At 43.8% G+C, this 24,413-nt stretch overlaps 1 protein-coding gene across 1 annotated transcript in view; it reads right to left on the bottom strand.

Moving 5' to 3' along the window:
- TMEM44 (transmembrane protein 44) overlaps positions 1 to 15,421 on the bottom strand; it is a 75,249-nt gene extending 59,828 nt beyond the window's left edge. Inside the window, exons 1-2 of the mRNA XM_077487468.1 lie at positions 14,965 to 15,421; positions 386 to 512 (exon numbers count right to left, since the gene is read on the bottom strand). Of these exons, the coding sequence (XP_077343594.1) occupies positions 386 to 512; positions 14,965 to 15,119 (282 nt within the window). The 5' untranslated portion in view covers positions 15,120 to 15,421. The remainder of the gene's footprint in view (positions 1 to 385; positions 513 to 14,964) is intronic.
- Positions 15,422 to 24,413: the final 8,992 nt, after the last annotated feature.

Here is a 24,413-nt window from a genome sequence, read left to right as displayed (position 1 = left end):
GTAGGTGAAGCAGCCGACAACGGAAGCCCCATAGCAACTCTGTGGTTGATGTTACTTCCCAGACATTGTTGGCTTTCTCACTCTACACGGCACCTGCCACTGGAGACTGGATTGGATAGGTTCGGCTACAGAAAAGGTAAGTATAGATTTTTTGTCTTTATGGGTTTTGATAGGTTATGCTTACATTGTGGCAGAGAGTTGGTTTACCGTTAGATAGCTTTTGGCTGAACTTCAACTTTAAGACAAACTACTAAAGATTCTATTGCTTTAGCATTACTGTGTAGAACATACAAGTTATTTGAAGGAAAAAAAAATACATTTAGCGCTCAGGAGGATAATAAAATTATTTATAGTGTTAAATTAATGTATGTTTTCATGCACATACCTGTATTGTGAGCTGCTTTGCCAAAAGAGATCCAATTGCATTACACATGGAGCCAAAAAAGCTATAAATATTCCAAAATACTGATTCCTCATGCCTGGATTTTCTTTTGCATTGCAAGTAGAAATGCCTGAAATCAAATGAAATTATGAAATAAATTAAATAAAGCTATGTAATTAAGGTTGTTGGATAAAACCCTTCACCATTAGAACTCCCCCAACACGACCCACTCCATAAAGCGACACTAAACAAAATGCTTAGGCTTCATTCGCACTGGCACTGATGAGTTTAGCATTTAGCAAATGCAGAAGTGGTCTGAGAAATAAAAGCATATTTTTTGCTCCCAGATAATTTTTTTCCTGCATTTAGATGTTCCTGCTTTAACCACTTGACCTCCAGACCTTTTTCTCATTTTATTTACATGTAAAAATCTGTATATTTTGCTAGAAAAGCAGTTAGAACCCTCAAACATTATATATATATATATATATATATATATATATATATATATATATATATATATATATATATATATATATATATATATATATTTTTTTTTTTTTTTTTTACGTTTAATGCTTTATTCAAAATTTTTCTTTTTTAACAAAGCATATAAAACAATAATAAGAAAAGGAATAAACCTGTATTAGAATTATTATATTCTACGCTCCTTGCCTAATAATGTCTTATTAGACGAAATGCGTTGTAATTGCCTCTGCTGATGACATTGCGTCATATTTTATATCAAGTGCTTTTTTATCTTCACAATGTGAGTGTTCCTTTTATACAATAAATACCCTTTTTCCTAAATGGAATTACACTATGTGGCCCTTTTCATTCTTTCCTTATAACTGCATCACATGGGAGAGCTCATCCATCTGGCTGTCCATCTCAATCCTTTTTGAGGGCTATCCTTTTGGAGTGTCATTGTGAGGGACCACCCGAGTTTCTACCCCTAACCGGAGGTCGTTATCTCCTGATGTATCACACCACAAGTCTGATTGACTCATTAGACATTTGCCTGTTTGAGTTCAATCCTTCTGGTAAGCCTTTTACTCATTTGTGGTGGATTACTTATTTGTGGTGGATCGTCTATCGGCAGCTTTTCTGCACAATCCTACATTTGAAGTCACAATGATGTTTTGCCCATCCATTTATGGACTCTGAATTACTTTTGGATTTTTGCTTCATTGTCATTACGTTCATTTATTTCATTTTATCCACTGTGTATATATTAGAGATTTGTCACTCTAAGTATTAAATTTAGTGCCATGTCCCTTTAAGGTTTGTTTTCACAAATTACCCTTGTATATTGTGTACATTTAATTTGTATGTAATCACATTTATCCTATGACAGGTTTTTTCACCATCCAAGGGGTTCACATACAGTGTACACCATGGACAAATATTCGGTCTTGGTTTATTCTAAGACAGTATATTAGCATTGCACTTATTTATAACTTTTTCACTTTGCAATTGATCCTTTGCTGTGCCGGCTGCTATCTAACAACTTAAAGAGACAGTGCGGTATAGTTGTTTTGTTTTTACCTTCCTTACCTACTTTAAGATAAAATAAACCTTCTCCTGACCCCAACACTTAGAGGTCTGGAAGAAAACTCTACTAAAGAAACAGAACTACAAAATCAAAAAAAAAAAAAAAAACAACTATAAAGGAGTATAAAGAACTAAGGAACTTCATAGCGTCCAACACCTCCCCCCCCCCCCCCCCTCCATTGAACCAGGCCTACCCTTGTAGATTGTAATTTCCTAAACTAAACAGGAAAGCAATCAGTAAGCTGGGATGTACAAGTAAAGGTAGTCCATGGCCACCAAGTATCCCGAAATTCATCCTCTCTTCCATAGAGAGAGAGACACTCTCATGTTTTCCATTGTCCATTGTCCTAATTTAATCTATTCTAGAGAACCAATGTTTCAAAGATGGTGTGATAGTGGACTTCCACAAATCAGGGGTACATGCCCAGACAGAATTCAGCGCTATCAACCATTTTTTATATTGAGGAAGGGGCAACCCATTTAGGTGCAAGAGATATCCCAAAGGGTCCAAACCAAGGTCAACTGATGTCAGTTGTTTAATCATGTTCCCTCCTGTTTTTGAAAGTGACTTGCTATAGAAGATTTGTATATTTTTATTTAAAGCAGAGGCCCTAGAGAATGAAATGATGGGGTTTGAAATTTTTTATGTCAAACGGTATATGCACAGTAGTTTTTCAAATGCAACTTTTTGGGAAAATTTTACTTTTTTAACATTTTAATGCAAATATTTTAAACACAACACATAACCTATTTTTTTAACCACTTCAGCCCCGGAGCATTTGGCTGGCCAGAGCACTTTTTGCGATTCGGCCCTTTTTTCCTCCAAATAGAGCTTTCTTTTGGTGGTATTTGATCACTCCTAAATAGCGACAATTTTGAAAAAAAAAAAAACTTTTTTTTGGTATATTAAGTATCCCCAAAAAATATATAAAAATATTTTTTTCTTCAGTTTTAGGCCTATACGTATTCTTCTACATATTTCTGGTAGAATTTTTTTTTTAAATTGCAAAAAGTGTTTATTAATTGGTTTGCACAAAAGTTATAGCTTCTACAAAATAAGGAATAGTTTTATGGCATTTTATTAATAATTTTTTTTTTTTTTTACTAGTAAGCTACGATCAGCGATTTTTTATCGTGACTGCGACATTATGGTGGACACATCGGACACTTTTGGTGCTATTTTGGGACCATTCACATTTATACAGCGATCAGTGCGATTAAAAATGTACTGAATACTGTGTAAATGTGACTGGCAGTGAAGGGGTTAACCAGGAGGGGGCACTGCAGGGGTTAAGTGGGTCCTAGGGAGTGGTTCTAACTGTGGGGGGAGGGGGGGCTGTGTGTGTCACATCACTGATTACCGCTCTCGATCACAGGGAGCTGTGATCAGTGTCAGCGTCATTAGGCAGAACGGGGAAATGCTTGTTTACATTAGCACTTCCCCATTCTTCCTCTCCGTGAGAGGATCGTGGGCATCGCCGTGGATATCGAGTACGCAGGACCCATGGTCGGACTCACGGAGCTCACAGCGGGCACGTGCGCATGCCTGCAATACAAGCCTCGTGAGATCACGTACAATAATGTGATTTGACGCAGCGGAGCCAACCTGTCACAGTAAAACTGCGGCGGCTGGTCCCCAAGTGGTTATAATATAAAAAATGATGTTACACTTAGTAAACAAATACCAAACATGTCAAGCTTTAAAAATTGCGCACGCCCGTGAAATGGCGTCAACTGGCATACATTTTACTATCCACAGGCAGGGCTTTACCGGTTGCCACTTTAGATTTACAAAGAAGCTAGTGATAGAATTACTGCCCATAATCTGATGTTCGTGGTGATACCTCACATGTGTGGGACTAGTGCTGTTTGCGGGCATGCAGGACACACGGTGTGCGTGTTCACTTTGTGCGTGATCACAGGGGGTGGTTTATCACCTTAATTTTTCCTTTAATTATTCTTTTTATATTTTTATCACTGTTGTTTAAAAAAAAAAGTAATTTAGATCACTTTTATTGCTGTCATAAAGAATGTAAACATCCTTGTGACAGCAATAGGCATGTGACAGGTACTCTTTATGGAGAGATCTGGTGTGTATAAGACTCAAGATCTGTGTTTTTTAAATTTTACATTTGGGTTAACTGGAAGTGATGTCAAGTCATCGCTTCCGGGTTATCATAGTGGAGAGCTAATCAAAGCCGATCACGCCTGGTCGATTGGATCTCCTGGTGAGAAGCAAGCCGTGAAAGGCAGCAGGAGGTACCAGGCATCATTCCAGTATAACTGCTTGAAGTCCAGTGTCGCTGTGTTTGCAAGTGGTTAAAGCAGGTTTAGCTGCATTTTGTTGTGTTCACATGCATTTAGCCGCTTTTAGGCCATCTTCACACTGCCTTTTAGTTGCATCAGTGGATTCTTGCAACTGGAATGACTGGAGCACGTGAATAGTGACAACCATTCAGTCCACATAAACCGAATGACAGCAGTCGCCACTGTTTGCATGTAGCTGCACACCATGGCGTTACCATCGGTTAGGGATGGATATCAGAGCCTGGATGCAGGCAGCTGTGGTTAGGTCCAGATATCTGCAGGTAACCCCATGGTGTGCGGCTACATGCAAACAGTGGTGACTGGAGTCGGTTTATGTAGGCTGAGTGACCACTGCTATTTGCATGCTTTAGTCCATTCTTTCTCAACCTTTTTTCAGTCAAGGCACTCTTTAAAATGATGCACAATCTCTAGGCACCCCATTCTTTTACACTGAAGGTGGTTTTCAGGCGTTTTAATGCTAGAAATAGCGTCTGTAAAGCACCTGAAAACCACCTCCCATTCCGCCCAAATGTGAAAGCTCGAGTGCTTTCACACCCAGGTGGTGCACTTGTGGGATGTTACAAAAAGTCCTGCAAGCAGCATCTTTGGGGTGGTTTGGGAATGCTGTATACCGTGCTCCTAAACCGCCCCTGCCCATTGGAATGAATGGGCAGCATTTCCAAAGTGCCTGAAAAGCGTTTCAGAAAAGCTGCAACACGGGAGGTTTTAACCCTTTCTTCGGCCGCTAGCAGGGGTTAAATGCGCCCCGCTAGCAGCCGAAAACACAGCTAAAATGAGCGGCGCTTTACCACCAACGTGACCGCAGTGACAGTTACCTAAAATAAACGAATAGTTAAACATAATGCAGCGGTATCGACAAATGTCGGACACCCAAAATTAGAGATAATTTATTATATACACCTTTGAACACTGGTACTGACTAGTATGCCAGTGTTTCTCCTCTCCTTCATTTTCACTTCCTCATTCAGCCAACGGGACCCCAATGCAAAAGGAGACCTCAATGCAAAAGGACTTCCTTATCAATTTATGACATAATTTATTAGAATCCCAGCAGCTGGCCTGCATGGTGCCCAAGGTGGTTTAGTGCTGTGGCTTTGTGCAACAAAAAAAAAATGCAGGCCGCCATGCTGACAATTTTGGGTAATTTAAGGAAATGTTTTGCATTTTGTCAAGGCACCCCTGAAAAGCCCCCAGGAGGCACAACTCCCCCCCCCCTCCAAAAAAAAAAAGTCTGCTCTTATCATTTCAGCCACAAGAATCCACTTACTCTTGTTGCTGGAATCTGATGATTTGTAAACACATATACTTTGGTTTGACAATGCCAGTGTCTCCAAAAATAATTTATATACATCCACTACTGCTTGGCGTTCAACCCAAAAGTGGAACTTCCGCTTTAAGGACTTCTGTCCCCTTGACATGCCACATCTGGCATGTCATTTTTTTTTTTGGGGGGGTACCTAGTTTTGACAGCTACCCAGCTCCCACTTCCGCAGCGCCGAGCAGAAGTTCTCCTATCCCCTCATTACCTGCCATCTTCTGGGACGTCACAGATCCTAGAAGATTGCCCAGCCATTGAGAACGCACAGCACGACTTGCGCATTCGCAGTGCGCACCCGGCTGTGAAGCAGCAAGCTGTCACAACCGGAAGCCCACACTTGCAACGTCAGTGCCACGGAGAGGAGAGGGAGAGAAGTGAGGCTTCGGGCACCATCATCGCTGAACCGTAGGACAGGTGAGTCTCTTTATTAAAAGTCAGCAGCTACACTTTTTTGTAGCTGTTGACTTTTAATAAACACAGAAATGGCCCTATAATTTATTTTTAATTAATCGTTTCCTACTGTGTTTTTATGTGCCCCTTTAACAGCCTCTATGAGCTCCTGAACCTCCCCCCCTCACTTCCGTTAGTTTTCAATGAGCATTGCAAATTAGGACTGGCCATACAGTATACAATTTTCTTGTACAACTTTCCTTTATATTTACAAATACCATATAATTAGGGATGAGCCGAACACCCCCCGGTTCGGTTCGCACCAGAACTTTCGAACGGACCCCGCGTTCGTAACGAACGTTAGAACCCCATTGAAGTCTATGGGACTCGAACGTTCGAAATGGAAAGTGCTAATTTTAACGGCTGATATGCAAGATACTGTCCTAAAAAGGGTTTGGGGACCTGACTCCTGCCTCAGGGGACATGGGTCAATGCAATAAAAAGTTTTAAAAGCGGCCGTTTTGGCGGGAACACTGATTTTAATGACGATTAAAGTGAAAAAAAAAATGAAATATTCCTTTAAATATGGTGCCTGGGGATGTCTGTAGTATGCCTGTGAAGTGCCACGTGTTTCCCGCGTTTAGAACAGTCCCTGCACAAAATGACATTAAACGGAAATAACACCATTTAAAACTGCTTGCGGTTTTAATGTTATATCTGGTTCCTGCAATATGGTTGAAAATCATTCAGAAAAATGGCATGGGTAGCCCTCCCTGCCCATTACCAGCCTATTTGGGTCTTGTACGCATATTAAGGGGAACCCCGTACCCATATTAAAAAAAGGAAATGTGTGTGGCCCCCAGGCCCTATATACTCAGAACAGCAGTATACAGGTGGTGCAAACAAGACAGGGACTGTGTAGGTTTGTTATGTTAAGTTGAATCTGTTTGTAATTTTCAACTGGTACATTTTTAAAGTGTAGCTCCAGTCAAAAAAACTATTTTTAAGCTTTTTGGAAAACATAGGGAAGGGTTATCACCCCTGTATAATTTGTTTTGTCGTCCATCTTTTTTCATCTCACTTGCTGTTGTCTCCTTCCGTTTGCAAGTAGGAGATGTTTGTAAATTGGATGTTTGAAAGTAGGGGCCTGCCCTATATGCTCTGCAGAAATGGCGGAACAAGGTGTTGGTTTTGCCACAACATTGTAAGCCCTCAAAGTGACTCTTGGTGGGCGCTGGAGCGCCCTGCTGTGAACAATTATATCAAGAATTGTAATTACATGCCATTGTTGAACAGTGGTAGAAAAATTGACCTTTGGTGGTTGTGGTGCTGGTGCCACCACACTATAAGTCCTCACCGTTACTCTGGGTGGGCACAGGAAGGGGCCCTCCTGTGAAATATTATATCAAGAATTGTAATTACATGTCCCTGTTAAACAGGGGCAGAAAAATTGGGCCTTAGGCACTGGTGCCATCACACTGCAACCTCTGCCATATACTCTAGTTTTATTGCAGGAATTAGCCCTGCTGCAAAGCATTGCATCAAAAATTGTACTTAAACGCCCCTGTTAAACAGGGGCAGAAAAATTGGGCCTTAGGCACTGGTGCCATCACACTGCAACCTCTGCCATATACTGTAGTTTTATTGCAGGAATTAGCCCTGCTGCAAAGCATTGCATCAAAAATTGTACTTAAACGCCCCTGTTAAACAGGGGCAGAAAAATTGGGCCTTAGGCACTGGTGCCATCACACTGCAACCTCTGCCATATACTCTAGTTTTATTGCAGAAATTAGCCCTGCTGCAAAGCATTGCATCAAAAATTGTACTTAAATGCCCCTGTTAAACAGGGGCAGAAAAATTGGGCCTTAGGCACTGGTGCCATCACACTGCAACCTCTGCCATATACTGTAGTTTTATTGCAGGAATTAGCCCTGCTGCAAAGCATTGCATCAAAAATTGTACTTAAACGCCCCTGTTAAACAGGGGCAGAAAAATTGGGCCTTAGGCACTGGTGCCATCACACTGCAACCTCTGCCATATACTCTAGTTTTATTGCAGAAATTAGCCCTGCTGCAAAGCATTGCATCAAAAATTGTACTTAAACGCCCCTGTTAAACAGGGGCAGAAAAATTGGGCTGCTGGCATCACCCAGAACCAAAAATGTTCTTCCAACATATCAGCGGAGGAGGAAGAGGATAGACAATCAACATAACAGGACAGTCACTCAGCATCAGCATAGGCAGTCTTGAAGGGATGTGGTATTTCAAAAAAAATTATTCGGTTACATCAGCTTCAGGTGCTTGGTAGCTGTGGGTGATCCAAGACTGATTCATCTTGATGAAGGTCAGTCGATCAACTGATTCGGTGGACAGGCGCACCCTGTGATCGGTAACGAAGCCACCAGCAGCACTGAAGGTGCGTTCCGAAAGAACGCTGGATGCAGGACAGGCCAGTAGCTCAATTGCATACTGTGCAAGCTCTGGCCAGTGATCCATCCTCAAGACCCAGTAAGCCAGAGGATTTTCAGTGGGAAAGGTGTCCAAGTCTGACCTTGCCCCTAGGTATTCCTGCACCATGTAAATTAGACGCTGGCGATGGGTGCTGGAACCAATCATACCTTGGGGCTGCGGACTAAAAAATTGTCTGAAAGCATCAGTCAGACGGCCACCTTCTCCACCGCTCCTTCTGACTGATGCCTCAGCAACACGTTGTCCAGGACCAGGAGTCTGTGACCTCCCAGTCTCTGGGAACGCGTTGCACAGAGCTTTCTGCAAGGCCTCCCGGAGATGTCTCATCCTCTGCTCCCTCTGCGATGGCAAGATAAGGTCGGCAACCTTACCCTTGTACCGTGGATCAAGGAGAGTGGCCAGTCAGTAATGGTCCCTCTCCTTGATCCGAAGAATACGAGGATCCTTCCGCAGGCTTTGCAGGATCAGGGAGGCCATGCAGCGTAGGTTAGCTGAGGCATTCGGTCCGGAGTCCTCTGGGTCACTAAGGACAACATGATCCGCAGCTACCTCCTCCCAGTCCACGTGTTTCTTGGGACTGTAAATCATCCCTATAAGACTGCTGCTGCTGCTGCTGATGCTGAGTGCCAGCCTCCACCTCCATGCTGACACAATCATCCTCCTCCTCCTCTTCCTCCTCCTCACCCTCTTCCTGTGTGATGGGTGGCACAGCAGGAACACTGTCTGGATAAAGGGGGCCTTGAGAGGCAAGGAAGTCCTCCTCTTCCTGCCTCTGTTCTGCCTCAAGTGCCCTGTCCATTATTCCGCGCAGCGTATGCTCCAAGAGGTGGACAAGAGGTACAGTGTCACTGATGCATGCACTGTCACTGCTCACCATCCTTGTGGCCTCCTCAAACGGTGACAGGACAGTGCATGCATCCCTGATCATGCCCCAATGGCGTGGTGAGAAAAAACCAAGCTCCCCTGACCCTGTCCTGGTGCCGTAGTCGCACAGGTACTCATTGATGGCCCTCTGCTGCGTGTGCAGCCGCTGCAGCATGGCCAATGTTGAGTTCCATCTGGTGGGCATGTCACATATAAGGCGGTTCTTGGGCAGGTTCAACTCCTTTTGGAGCTCAGCCAGCCGAGCACAGGCATTAAATGATCGGCGGAAATGCACACAGACTCTCCTGGCCTGTTTCAGGACATCCTGTAAGCCGGGGTACCTGCCCAAGAACCGCTGCACCACCAGGTTAAGGACTTGAGCTACACAGGGCACATGGGTCAGTTGTCCCTGTCGGAGGGCGGAGAGGAGGTTGGTGCCATTGTCGCAAACCACCATTCCTGGCTTAAGCTGGCGTGGCGTCAACCACCTCTCGGCCTGCCCCTGCAGAGCTGACAAAACATCCGCCCCAGTGTGGCTCCTGTCCCCCAAACAAACCAGCGCAAGCACGGCATGGCATCGTTTTGCCTGCGTACTTGCGTAGCCCCTGCAACGCCTACGGAGCACCGCTGGTTCTGAGGACAGTGCACTGGAAGAGGCCATGGAGGAAGACGAAGAGGAGGGGGTGGAGGAGAGAGGTGTGTCACAACCAATAGTAGCATTTTGGAGGCGTGGTGGCGGAACAACCTCCAACACTACTGCACCTTGTCCTGCATCCTTCCCAGCAGCCAGAAGAGTGACCCAATGGGCCGTGAAAGACAGGTAACGTCCCTGTCCATGCCTGCTGGACCATGAGTCAGCGGTAATATGCACCTTACCGCTGACCGCCCTGTCCAGCGAGGCAAGGACATTGCCTTCCACATGCCGGTAGAGAGCTGGAATCGCCTTCCGTGAGAAAAAGTGGCGTTTGGGGACCTGCCACTGAGGAACCGCACATTGTACAAACTCACGGAAGGGGGCCGAGTCTACCAACTGAAAAGGCAGCAGTTGAAGTGCTAGCAATTTAGCCAAGCTAGCATTCAACCGCTGGGCATGTGGATGGCTGGGAGTAAATTTCTTCCGCCGGTCCAGCAGCTGGGGCAGGGACATTTGCCTGCTATAATCGGACGTGGATGTACCACTAGCAGAGTTCCCGGAAGCACTTGGCTGTGACACACCTAATTCTACACCTTCATTCCTCTCAGAGCAGGTTTCAGAGAGGACTGAAGGTCTAGTGGGGTTGGAGATGCCAGCTGATGAGGAGCAAGGAGAGGTCCGCTTTGTTCTTTGGTGTGGGTCTTTGAGGTATGCTTGCCAACGAGCTGCATGGCAGGTCAACATATGTCTGGTCAAGCATGTGGTGCCCAAGCGGCTGATGTTTTGGCCACGTGAGATACGCTTGAGACATATGTTGCAAATAGCAGCGGTGCGATCTGATGCACTCGTCTCAAAAAAGGCCCACACCAAAGAACTTTTAGAATAACGCGCAGAGGAAGCGCTCTGCGCAGGCGGAGCTCTGCGGTGTGATTCAGTCGGTGTACTGCCCCTAAGCTGGCCCCCGGAGGGCATCCTGCCTCGTTGGACATGTGCCTCCTCCTCCTCCCTCCTTCCAGGCACCCCCGTGGAGTCAGTGCCCTCATCATCCCCTCCCTCTTCATCGCTGTAGCAAACCTGGCAGTATGCTGCAGCTTGTGGAACATGACTGCCAGATTGCTGTGCTTCTTGAGCATCCTCTCTCTCTGCGCTCACGCTACTGCCTTCCTCTAGCTGAGTGTCATCATCAGAGCCCACCAAACACTGGGCATCCTCCTGGAGCATGTACCCAACACTGTGCTCAAAGAGTTCAGGAGACTCCTCAGGAGGACGTGGTGGGTCTAGGGAAGGAGTCACTGATGATGACATTGAGAGGAGGGAAGACGATGCGTTGGCAGCTGCTTTGCTACTACCCTGAGACTGGGTGAGAGAGGATGAGGAGGATGAAGAGGGCTTGGTCATCCACTCTACCAAGTCGTTGGCATGTTGCGGTTCAACATGTCCAGCTGCAGAAAAGAAGGACAAGCATGTCCCATGGCCACGTGCTGATGACAATGCACCGCGTCCACGACCAGCACTGTTGTCTCTAGACACAGAGCCTGCTTGCCCTCTTTTATCGGCTCGCGCCTGTCTGCCTCTCCTTGCTGGCCTTCCAGACATGGTAATGGCCTGAAGGGAGTTGGGTAAAACAGTAGCTGGGTAGTTTATATTGTGCTGGAGGCACACAACACCCACTAACTCCTGCAGATGCCTTTTTTATAGAACAGCAGAATTAAAGGGGTATATACAGATGTATACTGTGCTGTGCTGGAAGCACACACAACTTCCTATAACTCCTGCAGATGACAATCGGGCCCAAATAGAGAACAGCTATGTAGGTGGATTATAGCGGTATGTACTGGGTACAGAGCACGCACACAGCACGCACTATCTCCTGAGTGACACTACTGACTGCAAGCTCTATTGTTAAAGATGGACCACTAGCTATATAGGTGAGGTGAATATCACGGTGTATACTGCGGTCAGGGCACGCAGACAATAACCAGAAAACAGCAGAGTTAAAGGGGTATATACAGATGTATACTGTGCTGTGCTGGAAGCACACACAACTTCCTATAACTCCTGCAGATGACAATCGAGCCCAAATAGAGAACAGCTATGTAGGTGGATTATAGCGGTATGTACTGGGTACAGAGCACGCACACAGCACGCACTATCTCCTGAGTGACACTACTGACTGCAAGCTCTATTGTTAAAGATGGACCACTAGCTATATAGGTGAGGTGAATATCACGGTGTATACTGCGGTCAGGGCACGCAGACAATAACCAGAAAACAGCAGAGTTAAAGGGGTATATACAGATGTATACTGTGCTGTGCTGGAAGCACACACAACTTCCTATAACTCCTGCAGATGACAATCGGGCCCAAATAGAGAACAGCTATGTAGGTGGATTATAGCGGTATGTACTGGGTACAGAGCACGCACACAGCACGCACTATCTCCTGAGTGACACTACTGACTGCAAGCTCTATTGTTAAAGATGGATCACTAGCTATATAGGTGAGGTGAATATCACGGTGTATACTGCGGTCAGGGCACGCAGACAATAACCAGAACACAGCAGAGTTAAAGGGGTATATACAGATGTATACTGTGCTGTGCTGGAAGCACACACAACTTCCTATAACTCCTGCAGATGACAATCGGGCTCAAATAGAGAACAGCTATGTAGGTGTATATAGTGGTATGTACTGGGTACAGAGCACGCAGACAGCACGCACTAACACTACTGACTGCAAGCTCTATTATTAAAGCTAGATCACTAGCTATATAGGTGAGGTGAATATAGTGGTGTATACTGCGGTCAGGGCACAGACAGTAACCACTACACAAGAGCAAGATAGTAAATCAGCCAAAAACGATTGGTGTGTAACTGTGTTGAAGGTACACAGAACACCCACTGCTTCAGACGCCAACACACTGCACGAGGCTGCCTTAATGGCGGCCTTATATAGTGTGGGGCGTGCACTACACAGCCTGAGCTACGATTGGCCACAGGCAGGATGCCTGTGGCCAACCATGGCTCTCCTCGCTGCTGGCGCTGCGATTGGCCAAGCATGCGGGGTCACAGTGCATGCTTGGCCAATCGTGAGACAGCAATGCATTGCGCCATCGCAGTGCATTGTGGGCCACACGAATTTTGCCGCGAACGGCCCAAACGTTCGGAATTCGGCGAACGCACGAACGACCGATGTTCGAGTCGAACATGCGTTCGACTCGAACACAAAGCTCATCCCTACATATAATATGGGGTCAAACTTAAATACTTTCAATTTGTATACAATCAGGCAGGCTCTTGCACTACATAGCTGAAGGTAAATCTAAAGAAATTGCATAAGAAAATTGTATGGTGTAAGGCCAGCTTAAGGCCCGTACACAATACGAAAATCAGGAGAAACCTTTTGTCCGACGAACGATCTGTTGATTTTCTAATCATTAGTACGGTGCTTTTGACAGCCAATTACAGTTTTTCGTTAAACAAAAGATGGATGTGCAGACTATAAAATTGTTGTCTGATGTCACAATGTCTGATTTTTTTTACAAAAAAAAATCGTAAGATCAAGATTATGCATGATCAGAAAAAAAACAATACTACAAAACCATTCAACACATTACGTCACTTCTGACGTTGAATTCTGTCGTGTGAGAATTTTCGTATGGTGAGTAACCGCTTCGCTTTTGACATGAGACTAGCATCCAACAAAAAAAACGAGCAAACGATCATCCAAGAATTTGATCGCGTGTACCAGCCTTAAGTTGCAGCCATGTGTACTGCTCCATGCACACACTAGTGATGAGCTCCGGCATGTTCACACACTCCACGTGCAGAGCCCACCAGGAAGTCAGCACAGCGCTGCGCTAATCACAGGCAGTGAGATATTTCCCGATCTCTGCAGCTGACTTCCTGCCGAGCTCTGCACGTGGAGTGTGCGAAAACACTACACATCCCATAGTCTTGGCAGTAGGGATGAGCTCAGGTGTGTTTGCATGTTCCATGTGCAGAGCCCGCCAGGAAGTCGGCGCAGCTCTGTGGTAATCACAGGCAGTGAGACATTGCCCCGATCTCTGCAGCTGCGGATCGGGGCAATGTCTCACTGCCTGTGATTAGCGCAGCGCTGCACTGACTTTCTGGCGGGCTCAGCACGTGGAGTATACGAACACGCCAGAGCTCATTCTTATATGGGAGCAAATGAATTCAAAGGGGAATGAGAGCAACAGAAATACATTTTTTTTATATTATTTAAAGAAAGAAAAGCTGCAGTTTCATTAAGAAACAGAGATATAATTGCTACACTAGCAATATCAGGATTCACTTCTCTACAGCACAAAGGCAGGTACAGGCCTGGAATAACATTTGCCACAATTATTGCAATTTATGAAGGATATAGGCTTTTACTTTAAGTTAAAGTCGCAGTTTTGTTTCTAATAAAGGAAGCATTTAATAACATCATAAGCTTCTGCCTAGAGAAAAAGCAGAAAGGTGACATTTTTAAAATGATAGCATGTTTGTCTTTTTTATGTTATTGCTTCTATCAAGGAAATCAACTTTTGGCAGCAGCAGCAGAGGAAAGTTAGTAAAAGCCAACAGCCTTATCCAGATTACACCTGTGTGATGTAGATCAGCTTTTACAGCTTTATGACAACTAGTATTTGCTCAGCAGTGTGGGCCAAAAGTGACTTCACTGAGTAAAGCCCATACTCCAGGACACAGTCACACACCTTACCCCTTTGCTACCAATACTTCATTCATGTGACTTCATTTTGTACTGATGGAGTTAACCAGTTTCAGTTACTAAGAGATTTAACCCTTTGTTATTTTTTTATCTTTTTTTTTTTTTTTAACAGAGAGTAACACCCATCTTAGTTAAAGTGAATGCATTACAAATGTAAGAAGAAGAAAAAAGTTACTATGAAATATTTAAATCTCTTACTAGCAAAGATTTGCTAATGACAAACGCCAGGCTAATCAGTCACCCATTATTAAAGCACAGGAACATAAATGCTAAATAAGTAAAAGAGCATTACAGCGAAAATGACGTAAACCAGAACAAGCAGGACAGCAGCCACAAACCAAACGACACACAGATTTTTTCTTCTGCGAAGCAGGTGATCAGGTATTCCAAATTCCACAGTCCGGTGTCACGATCTTCCTGCCCGGTGGCATTTCTGACCCCATCCATATGCGTAAGGGTTCTGTACCAAATGACCGGTCACCTTGGAGATGGGCCACAGAGCATCCTGACTGCAGGTCTCCTGTAGGGTCAGTAGGACAGTATCCTGCTATCAGCACAATACCTGGCTGGCTGATAAGTGCCCTGCAACTGTGTTTGCCCTCTAATACCAGGATTTGTCACATTTTCTACAGTCTATGTTCAGTGAACACTAGCTGTGTCTGTTTCCTGATGTACAATGCGTGTAACGTGTACATTGAATGTTCTCTGAAGAACTGAACTAGATACACAATCACACCTTACTGCTCCAGGCTCCAAGCCCTGCCCAGAAACCCTGGTCAAGCAGGAAGTCTGTGTAAACCTGTGCTACTTTAGTTAATTCCACCTTCCCCGCCTATCACAAAAAGACGTGTACTGAAAAAAATTAGGTAAGAAAAACAAAACAAAAAAAAACCAGGTATAATAGCTCTCTGTTCTACCAAGCAACTGGTATGTTTAACCACTTCAATACCAGGCACTTTCTCCCCTTCCTGCCCTCGCACTTTGAATGACAATTGCGTGGTCATGCAACACTGTACCCAAAATACATTTTTATAATTTTCTTCCTACAAAAAAAAGCTTTCTTTTGGTGGTATTTGATCACCTCTGAGGTTTTTTTTTTTTGCGCTATAAACCATAAGACCCCGTTCACACTGGGGAGTTGCGCTTTAGCGTTAAATAGAGCGCATGTGAAGCGCTTGAAAGAAGCCTCATCTGCAATCCCAATGTGAAAGCCCAAGTGCTTTAAGAGCCCTTTCACAATGTCAGCAACCGAAAAACGCTCGTAAAGAGCTGCTTAAACTAGCAGCGCTTTACCAGCGTTTTTAGAGCGCTATTGGGGTGCTTTTAACCCCTGCTAGTGTCCAAATAAAGGGTTAAAAGCGCCCACAAAGCTCTGCTGCCAAAAGCGCTTTTCAGGCGTTTTGCAGGCGCTTCACATTGATTTCAATGGGAAGGGGCGCTTTAGGAGCGGCGTATTCACCGCTCCAAAAGCACTAGAAAGAAGCTGCTTGCAGGATTTTTTTTGACGCCCTGCCAGCGCAGCGCCTCAGTGTGAAAGCACTCTGGCTTTTACATTAGGATTGCAGTTGCAGCTTCTTACAGGCGCTTTTTTTAAAAGCTAAAGCACCTGAAAAACGCCCAGTGTGAAAGGGATCTCAGTGTGAAAGCACTCAGGCTTTCACATTGGGATTGCAGCTGAGGCCTCTTTCAAGCGCTTTACAGGAGCTTTTTTTAACGCTAAAGCACCTGAAAAATGCCTGAAAAACACCCCAGGGTGAAAGGGGTCTAAAAGAGTGAGAATTTTGAAAAAAAGCAATATTTTTAACTTTTTGCTATAATAAATATATTTTTTCTCTATAAATGAAAAAAGCAACAATTTTGAAAAAAATAAAATACCTGATGGGCACTGATAGGCAGCACTGATGGGACTAAAAGGCAGCACTGATGGCACTGATAGGCAGCACTGATGGGTACTGATAGGTGGTACTGGATAGGCAACACTGGTGAGGAGCTACTGACAGGCACTACTGAGGGCCACTGCTTGGCACTTTGATGGGGCACTGATTGGCATTTTTTGGGCACTGATCGGCACTGACAGGCGTTTATAGAAGGGGACAGGCTGGCAGGTGATGGGCACTGATTGACAGCTGATTGGCACCTTTTTATGGGGGCTGTGCTGATAATCAATGTGCTGATTATTACCACAGACCCCCCCCCCCTCTGATAGGGAGAGCTGCCGATCGGCTCTCCCTGTCAACGGGAACCGAAGTTTCATACCATGATCGGAGTTGCGGTGTGTGTCAGACTGACACACAGCACCTCCGATCGTCACGCTGTGTGCCCCTGCGGGCGCATGCCGGCTTTATTGTCCTTATCACTTCATATGACATCCGGTCAGGGTAACATAACCCCTTTGCTGTCGTCCTTTTGCTATATGGCAAGCAGCAACAGGTTAAAGTGATTGTATACTATCATCTTGTAAAACAACCCATTCAGTATAAAATAGAAATGAAAGGCAAAACATGTGTGTATAGATATATGAATACAATATAAATAAATACCCTTTTTCCCTTTTTTATAAATTATCACATTTCCTCTGTTCTCAGCTGCATAAGAGCTGGGGGACAGGATACATTCTCATACAAGTACAAACGCCCAAAATTTAAAATGCCAAAAGTTGTATAATTCTTTATAAGATCATCCTAATGAAAAAAAACTAACTGTACTGAAACATGTAAATTACCATTGCTAAGCTCTTCTTCTAAAAATTTGAGTTGCCTGGTTGTCATGCTGATCCAATGATTTCAGTAATTTTGGGTCACTAACCAGAAGCATGAATGCAGATAAGGAGTTTTTACTTTTTTTGCTGGTCTAAAGCCAATTTTGACGTAAAGAGACACTTTTTGGTTGCCATGGACATTCTCAAGTTTCCAGGCAGAAAGAACAGCATATATAGCATAAAACCGCATGTAGGGCACTGGACAAAGCATTAGGGACAAAAGGAATGTGAAATGATTTGATACAGTAATGTAATCTGTAAGACAGGCAGACACACAGTATGCGTTTTTTTTTTTTTTCACTTTTTGAATTTACCACCGTGCTCTGTCCCCATGCGTTGCGGCACTCGCAGGGAACGTGGAGCCAGACACTTTGATAGATCGAGCGGAGTACACAGCCCGCGGACATAGCGGGAGGACATCGCAGGATCATAGGGACAAAGTAAGTACAAGAAAAAGGAGGGTAAGCCTGTTTAAAGGCCCCCCTTTTCCTATGGGATTGTGACAGGAGCAGTTTCAAGGTTCCCTCCCCTGATGATTTGAAAAGCAGCGGGCAGTCTATGAAGGGCCAGTTAGGCCAGTTAGAACAGGAAAATTCTGGAATAAGGCTCCGTTTCAGGATAGGTCAGAATAGGTCATATGTTCTCATGGAAGGTTCCAGAATATTGGAATTCAGTATATAAGCGACCCCTGCTCTAGATCCTTGGCCAGTTGTCATAGGGAAAACCTTCCAGGACAAGGAAGCCATGTCATCTCAGAAGGCGGGGCCAGCGTTCGGTGGTCAGGAAAGAGGCGGTGTGTCAGAAGCCGAAGATTTTTTTTATCTCTGCTCAAGAGCGCATCAGCAATGGGGGTTGGAGCCAGCTCAGCACAATAAGTGGCGGACAGGAAGAGAAGGAGCGGAGGGAGGAGCACAGAGGAGCAGAGCATCTCCACTGCTGACTAGAAACAAGGAGCCATATCTTAGGCAATGAGCGATGCTTCCTGGGCCAAGTTAGTCAGGACAGCAGAATGTGGAACTGGCAACCCCTTGCGGCTCAGCATTATCTACACAGCACAGCAATGGAGCAACAGGACAAAACATTCCGGTGCTGGGTTCTCCACAGCAGCTGGGTACAGTAGAAAATTTGTCATCTATGCTTACTGGTGAGTCTCAGCAGTTGAAACTTTTATTTGATATATATTCATCTCTATCAAAGTTAGTTAATGAGTTTCATTCAAAACCAGTTAATGTCTCTTCAGATACCAGCAAGTCTTATGATCCATTTGCAGCCACTCCAGGTTCTAATATTGGATCTTTCTCACAGCCCACAAATTTATCTAATATAGTAAAAGACCCGGTGGTGGCTGTTAATACAAATATTCTACAGGAGTCTTGTATTAAAGAAACGATAACATGTGTTCTTTAGGTTTAGGTTTCCATCTTCCGGTAAGTATTAAAGAAAAAAACTGTAAAAATTACTTTGTGGATGTATTAACACTTTTGAGAGAGTTTGTTACAAAATTAGAAAAAAAAGATGACAAAGCGGAGGATGAAAAGCGTAAACCAGTGGTAAAAACTTTTGCCAACTGGTTACATGGTTTTTGTATATACTCTAGCGTGTTGTGTGAAAGATATCCAGAAAAAAGTTCAGCATATAGTTGTCAGTTTCTAGTTTACAGTGGGGTTCCAAAGACATTGGACTCTGGCTAAATCTTTTCTTACCCCAAAGACAGACTTTTACAAGAGCTCCTAGTAATATTTCCAACATTTGTTCCTCAGTTTCTTATAAAAAAGGCATTTGTTTCGACAGTCAGTGTCGTTGGAAAGCTAATTGCAAATATAAACATGAATGCGCTTTGTGTACTGGCTCTCATCCAGTTTCTAAGTGTTTTAGAAAAATGGCTATTAATAATCAACAGCAACCTCAAAGGGAGTTTTTTCTCAAAAACAGCCACCCCGGTGAATTTAACAAACAATCTTCCTTGGCTCCATCGCTATCCAAACCGCAAAATGGCAACACTATTAATTAAACATTTTTAAGGTTTTTACTTCCGCCTTTTGTTGAAACAGGTTGTACTATGGTTAATAATCTAAAATCATATCTGTTAATACATCACTTTTCTTTCCCTCAGGGTTCGTCTTTAAATGATCAGATAGATCAGGGATTGCCAAACTATGGCCCTCCAGCTGTTGCAGAACTACACATCCCATAAGGCATTGTAAAACTCTGACATTCACAGACATGACTAGGCATGATGGGAATTGTAGTTCCTGAACAAATGGAGGGCCATAGTTTGGAGACCCATGAGATAAATTATACTCTCTCTTCGGTCAATTATACATCCTTTGATTGTGCGATAGATTGTTAGACCTCAATGCTTTGTTAGCAAAAGCTGATATTAGGAAGCTTTTAGATTGCTGCCTATACATCCTACAAAGTTACATATTTAAAACATCCTAGTTGTTTTAATTCGTTTTTTCAATTTAATAACACATTTTATTTTGATAGCTGTCTCCATATGGGATGTTCCCTTTCTTGTTTTTATTTCAAATCCTTTTCCACTTTTTTTGAATGGGTGGTGACGGTGGAGTCGGGTTCCTCTTTTTTGAGGCATTACCTTAATGATTTCCTTTTTATGGGGTCAGCACAATCTACACAATGTATTTCTCTTTCATAGATTTTCTTTGCGGTTTGTAAAAAAAGTGCCTTTGGCTGAAGAAAAGACAGTTTGGCCTACTACGTGTTTGAAATTTTTAGGCATTACAATAGACACAGTTGAAAGGGAATTTAGGCTTCCTATAAAGAAGGTTGAAAGGATTACCCTATTACTGGTCTCTTTAATAAGAAAAAAGAAAATGTTGTTAAAAGAAATTCAAACGTTATTAGGTCTTTTAGCATTCACTACGAGGGTATTGCCTATTGGTAGAATTTTTTTTCCAGAAGACTTTATCCATTTTGGGTTTAAAAACCCCATTTTCACATATGAGATTGACCGCAAGTCTGAAAGAAGATATTTTAATATGGTTGAATTTCTTGATTCATCTCAAAGCCAAAGCTTTCTGGCAAGAAGTATTGATATTGGATAGTGAATTTTGTTTACTGATTCAGCATGATCAGTTGATTTTGGAGTTATTTGGAATACACATTGGTGTTCTGCTTCATGGTCAAATGACTGGGTAAGCAGAGGCTTTTGCAATAATATTGTGTTGCTTGAACTGTTTCCATTAATAGTAGCTATTGAAATTTGGGGTGAGCAGTTTGCAAATAAGAGACTCTTAGTACAGATAACAGTGGTATCTTACTTGCGGTTAATTGCCTTTCATCTAAATCACAGCCAGTTATTTCTCTTCTTCTTTGCTTGGTATATAAATATCTGTTTAAATATTTGGGTCAAGGCAAAATATATTCCAGATAAGGAGAATACTGTGGCCGATGCACTCTCATTCACAGATGGAACGGTTCTTTTCCCTGCTGCCCACGGCTGACCCCAATAGAACCCCTTGCCCTCAGCATCTATGGAACATCATCTAGTTCATGAATATATAAAATATTCCTTAGCTCGTACGTCATGGGTGGGTTATAAATCTGCTTGGTTGATATGGTTACAATTTTTGAATGCTAATCATTTGGAGGCTTGCTTGTTCTGAAAATATGGTTTTGCTATTTTTAGAATTTATGACAAAAAACTATTCATGGTCCCATATTCACAAAACATTCTCTGGGATCTCTTTTTTCCAAAAAATGCATAATTTAAAATCTTGTTTGAGTTTCTTTACAGTTCGACAAGCATTAAAAGGTTACCGGAAACAAAACATTTTTACTGGATGGCAGAAGTCCTATTACTCCTGATTACTAATTCAATTTGTTTTTCATGTTATGAGGAAATGTTGTTTAATGCTGTTTTTACTCTGGCCTTTTTTCACAGCATTATGCATTTCTGAAATAGTCTTGAGTAGTAAAAAGAATCTTTCTGGTTTGAATAAACAACATGTGAATTTGGAAGATGATAATTTAAAGGTAAAGGTAAAACAGATCAATTGGGCAAAGGCTTTTGGCTTTGATTGTCGTCTTGCCCAGTGTCACGAGAGCCACACACCTGATGTGTGCCTCGAGTCCTTGAAGCCTCTGGAGATGGAGACAGAGACTTGGTGGACACTGAGTGGCACGGGTGCCAGGGGTGCAAAGCACTGTGCAAGCCTTAATCCGAGATCCAAACCAAGATCAATTCCAGTATAAAAGGGTTAATCAGAAGAAGAATGGTCAAGATCCAAGCTGGGGTTGGTTTCAATCTGGCAGCTAAGTACAAAAGGGGCAAAGAAGTAGAATGGTTAAGGTAAAAATTTGAGGTTAATGATCTTGCGGCAACGTGCCATTGGTGCATGCGTAGTAAGCCCTGGACTCTTAAAGAGCCCCCCCGAAGGGCGGTCTCCGGACACCCATCCGGGATGAAGCTCGCTGAAAGAACTGCCGGAGAAGATCTGGAGCATGGATATGCAACTCGGTTTCCCAGGAATTCTCTTCAGGGCCGTAACCCCTCCACCGTACCAGAAAATGGCATCTGTGGCCCCTTCTACGGCAGTCCAGGATGGCCTCCACCTCGTGCGCCTCAATCCCTTTAATCATAGAGGCAGGCAGAGGACAGGCCCCACGTTCCCCCAAAGAGGTTCAGGGCCACGGGCTTCAGGAGGGAGGCATGGAAGACTGGGTGGATCTGGTAAGTTGAGTGCAGTTTGAGTTTGTAGACAACAAGGTTGAATCAAGACAGGACAGGGAAGGTTCCAATGAACTTAGGGCCCAATTTCTTGGAGGGACAGGCCAACTTCAAATGCCTGGTAGACAGCCAACCCTTGTCTCCTGGTTGAAGATCCAGGTCCCCCTGCAGCCTTTGATCATAGATGGTCTTGTAATCCAGCTGTGCCTTGGTCATCTCTAAGTTGTAGAAACTCCACTCTGTTCCAGACAACTGGGACCGAAGCGGGTAGGACAGAGGAAAAAGAAGGATGGTACCCCAGGTTGGCATAGAACGGTCATTGCTTAGTGGTAGAATGTATTGCATTGTTGTATGTGAATTCTGTGCAAAGAAAGTAGGGACTCCCAATTGTCTTGGGCAAAGGTGGAGAAACAACGAATGGTACTGTTCAAGAGTTTTGTTCATGCATTCCATTTGTCCATTGGTCTGAGGGTGGTAAGCCGAAGAGCAGTGGTTCTCAATGTCTAGCGCAAGACAGCGCTCCTTCCAGAATTTAGAGGTGAATTGGACCCCACGATCCAATACAATATTGCTGGGGACCCCATGGAGGCGTATATGATCTCCTTCATAAAAGTTTGAGCTGTTTCTGGAGCGGAAGGAGTGTCAATCATAGGAATAAAATGAGCCATTTTTGTAAGGTGTTCCACAACAACAAATATGGATGTAAACCCATCAGAAGGTGGTAGCTCCACTATGTAATCCATGCTGATCTGTTCCCAGGATCTTGAGGGAACAGGCAGGGGGCGTAGGAGACCTCATGATCTATTATTTTCTGTTTTGCTGTGATTGCATACCGGCAAGAATTGACTTAAGTGTGGCAGTCTGCCTTGAGGGTAGGCCACCTAAAGGTTCACAAAAGCAGATCGGTGGTTTTGGTCACTCCGAAATGCCCTGCTAACTTGTTGTCATGGCAGAGTTTGAACAAAGGAACTCTCAGTTGAAGGGGCAAGTCCGTCCTTTTCTTGCAGATGTTCTACTGAGGGCAGTTGGTCTATAGAGGAGGCCAGTTTAATCCTGCACAAGAGATCATCCATAAGTAGGAAGAAATTATAGGCAAAGAATATCGTGTCCATCGTTGGCGAGTTATTTCATGTGGGATACATGCAGGATAGAGCATCAGGTTTAGAATTCTTGGATCCCGGACCGTACGTGATATGCATTTGAAATCGGAGAAAGAAGAGAGTGCATCTGGCTTGTCTAGGTCTGAGACGTTTAGCTGTACAGAGGTATTCCAAATTCCTATGATCAGTGTAGACAAGTATGGAGTGCGAGGCTCCTTCCAATAGATATCGCCATTCTTCCAGGGCCAGTTTAAAGTGGAAATAAACCCATGGATTTAAACAGTTAAAAAAAAAAGGCATGCCGGGAATGCTAACTGCACATTGGCTGTGCCCTCAGCCAAACTATCAAACCATCCAATGGTTAGTGTCATAACGAATCACATGTGCAGCACCATAGCAGTTGAAGATTAAACAGAGGCAAAGATGGCACCTTCCTTGGCTGAAAACGATAGGGGAGTTTACTTTCACTTTAATAGCAAGGAGTTCTCGTCCCCTACATCATAATTCCTTTTGGCTGGGGACAACTTCCTGGAAAAGAAGGCAACAAGATGCAAGATGGCTGTGGTTTTGTGGCGCTTAGAAAGGACTGCCCCAACTGCAATTTCTGAAGCATCAACCTCCAACACGTAAGGCAGGGCTGGGTCATGATGACGAAGGACCGGGGCAGAGATGAATTGCTTCTTGAGTTTGTTGAAAGCCGTTTGTACTTAGGGGGACCACAGAAAACAGCTGTTTTTCTTGGTGAGTTGTGTGATAGGTGAAATTATTGATGAGAAGCCTTTGATGAATCTTCTATAAAAATTGTTGAATCCCACAAACCTCTGGATGCTCTTACGGTCCAAGGGTACTGGCCGTTCAAGAACTGCAGTTACTTTCTGGGGGTTCATGGAGATGCCAGAAGTTGAAATGATGAGGCCAAAGAATTGCATGGTATCTTTCTCAAACTCACATTTTTCAAGCTTGGCGTAGAGTTTATGGGCTCGGAGGAGAAAAAGGACTTTGTGCATGTGGATGTGATGTGCCTTGAGGTAAAAAAAAACAAGGATATCATAAAGAGGTCAAGAAAATCCAAAAGATGTCATTCACCAAGTGTTGGAAAGTTGCTGGGGCGTTACACAGCCCAAATGGCATGACCAAATACTCAAAATGGCCAAACCTAGTATGAAAGGCCGTTTTCCATTCATCTCCCT

The sequence above is a fragment of the Lithobates pipiens genome, unplaced genomic scaffold (genome assembly GCF_037356315.1).
Source record: "Lithobates pipiens isolate NorthernLeopardFrog02 unplaced genomic scaffold, aLitPip1_a1.2 Scaffold_18, whole genome shotgun sequence".
NCBI classification, from domain to species: Eukaryota; Metazoa; Chordata; class Amphibia; order Anura; family Ranidae; genus Lithobates; species Lithobates pipiens.
The sequence above is the reverse complement of the archived record's forward strand: the minus strand, read 5'-3'. Positions and strand labels throughout refer to the sequence as shown.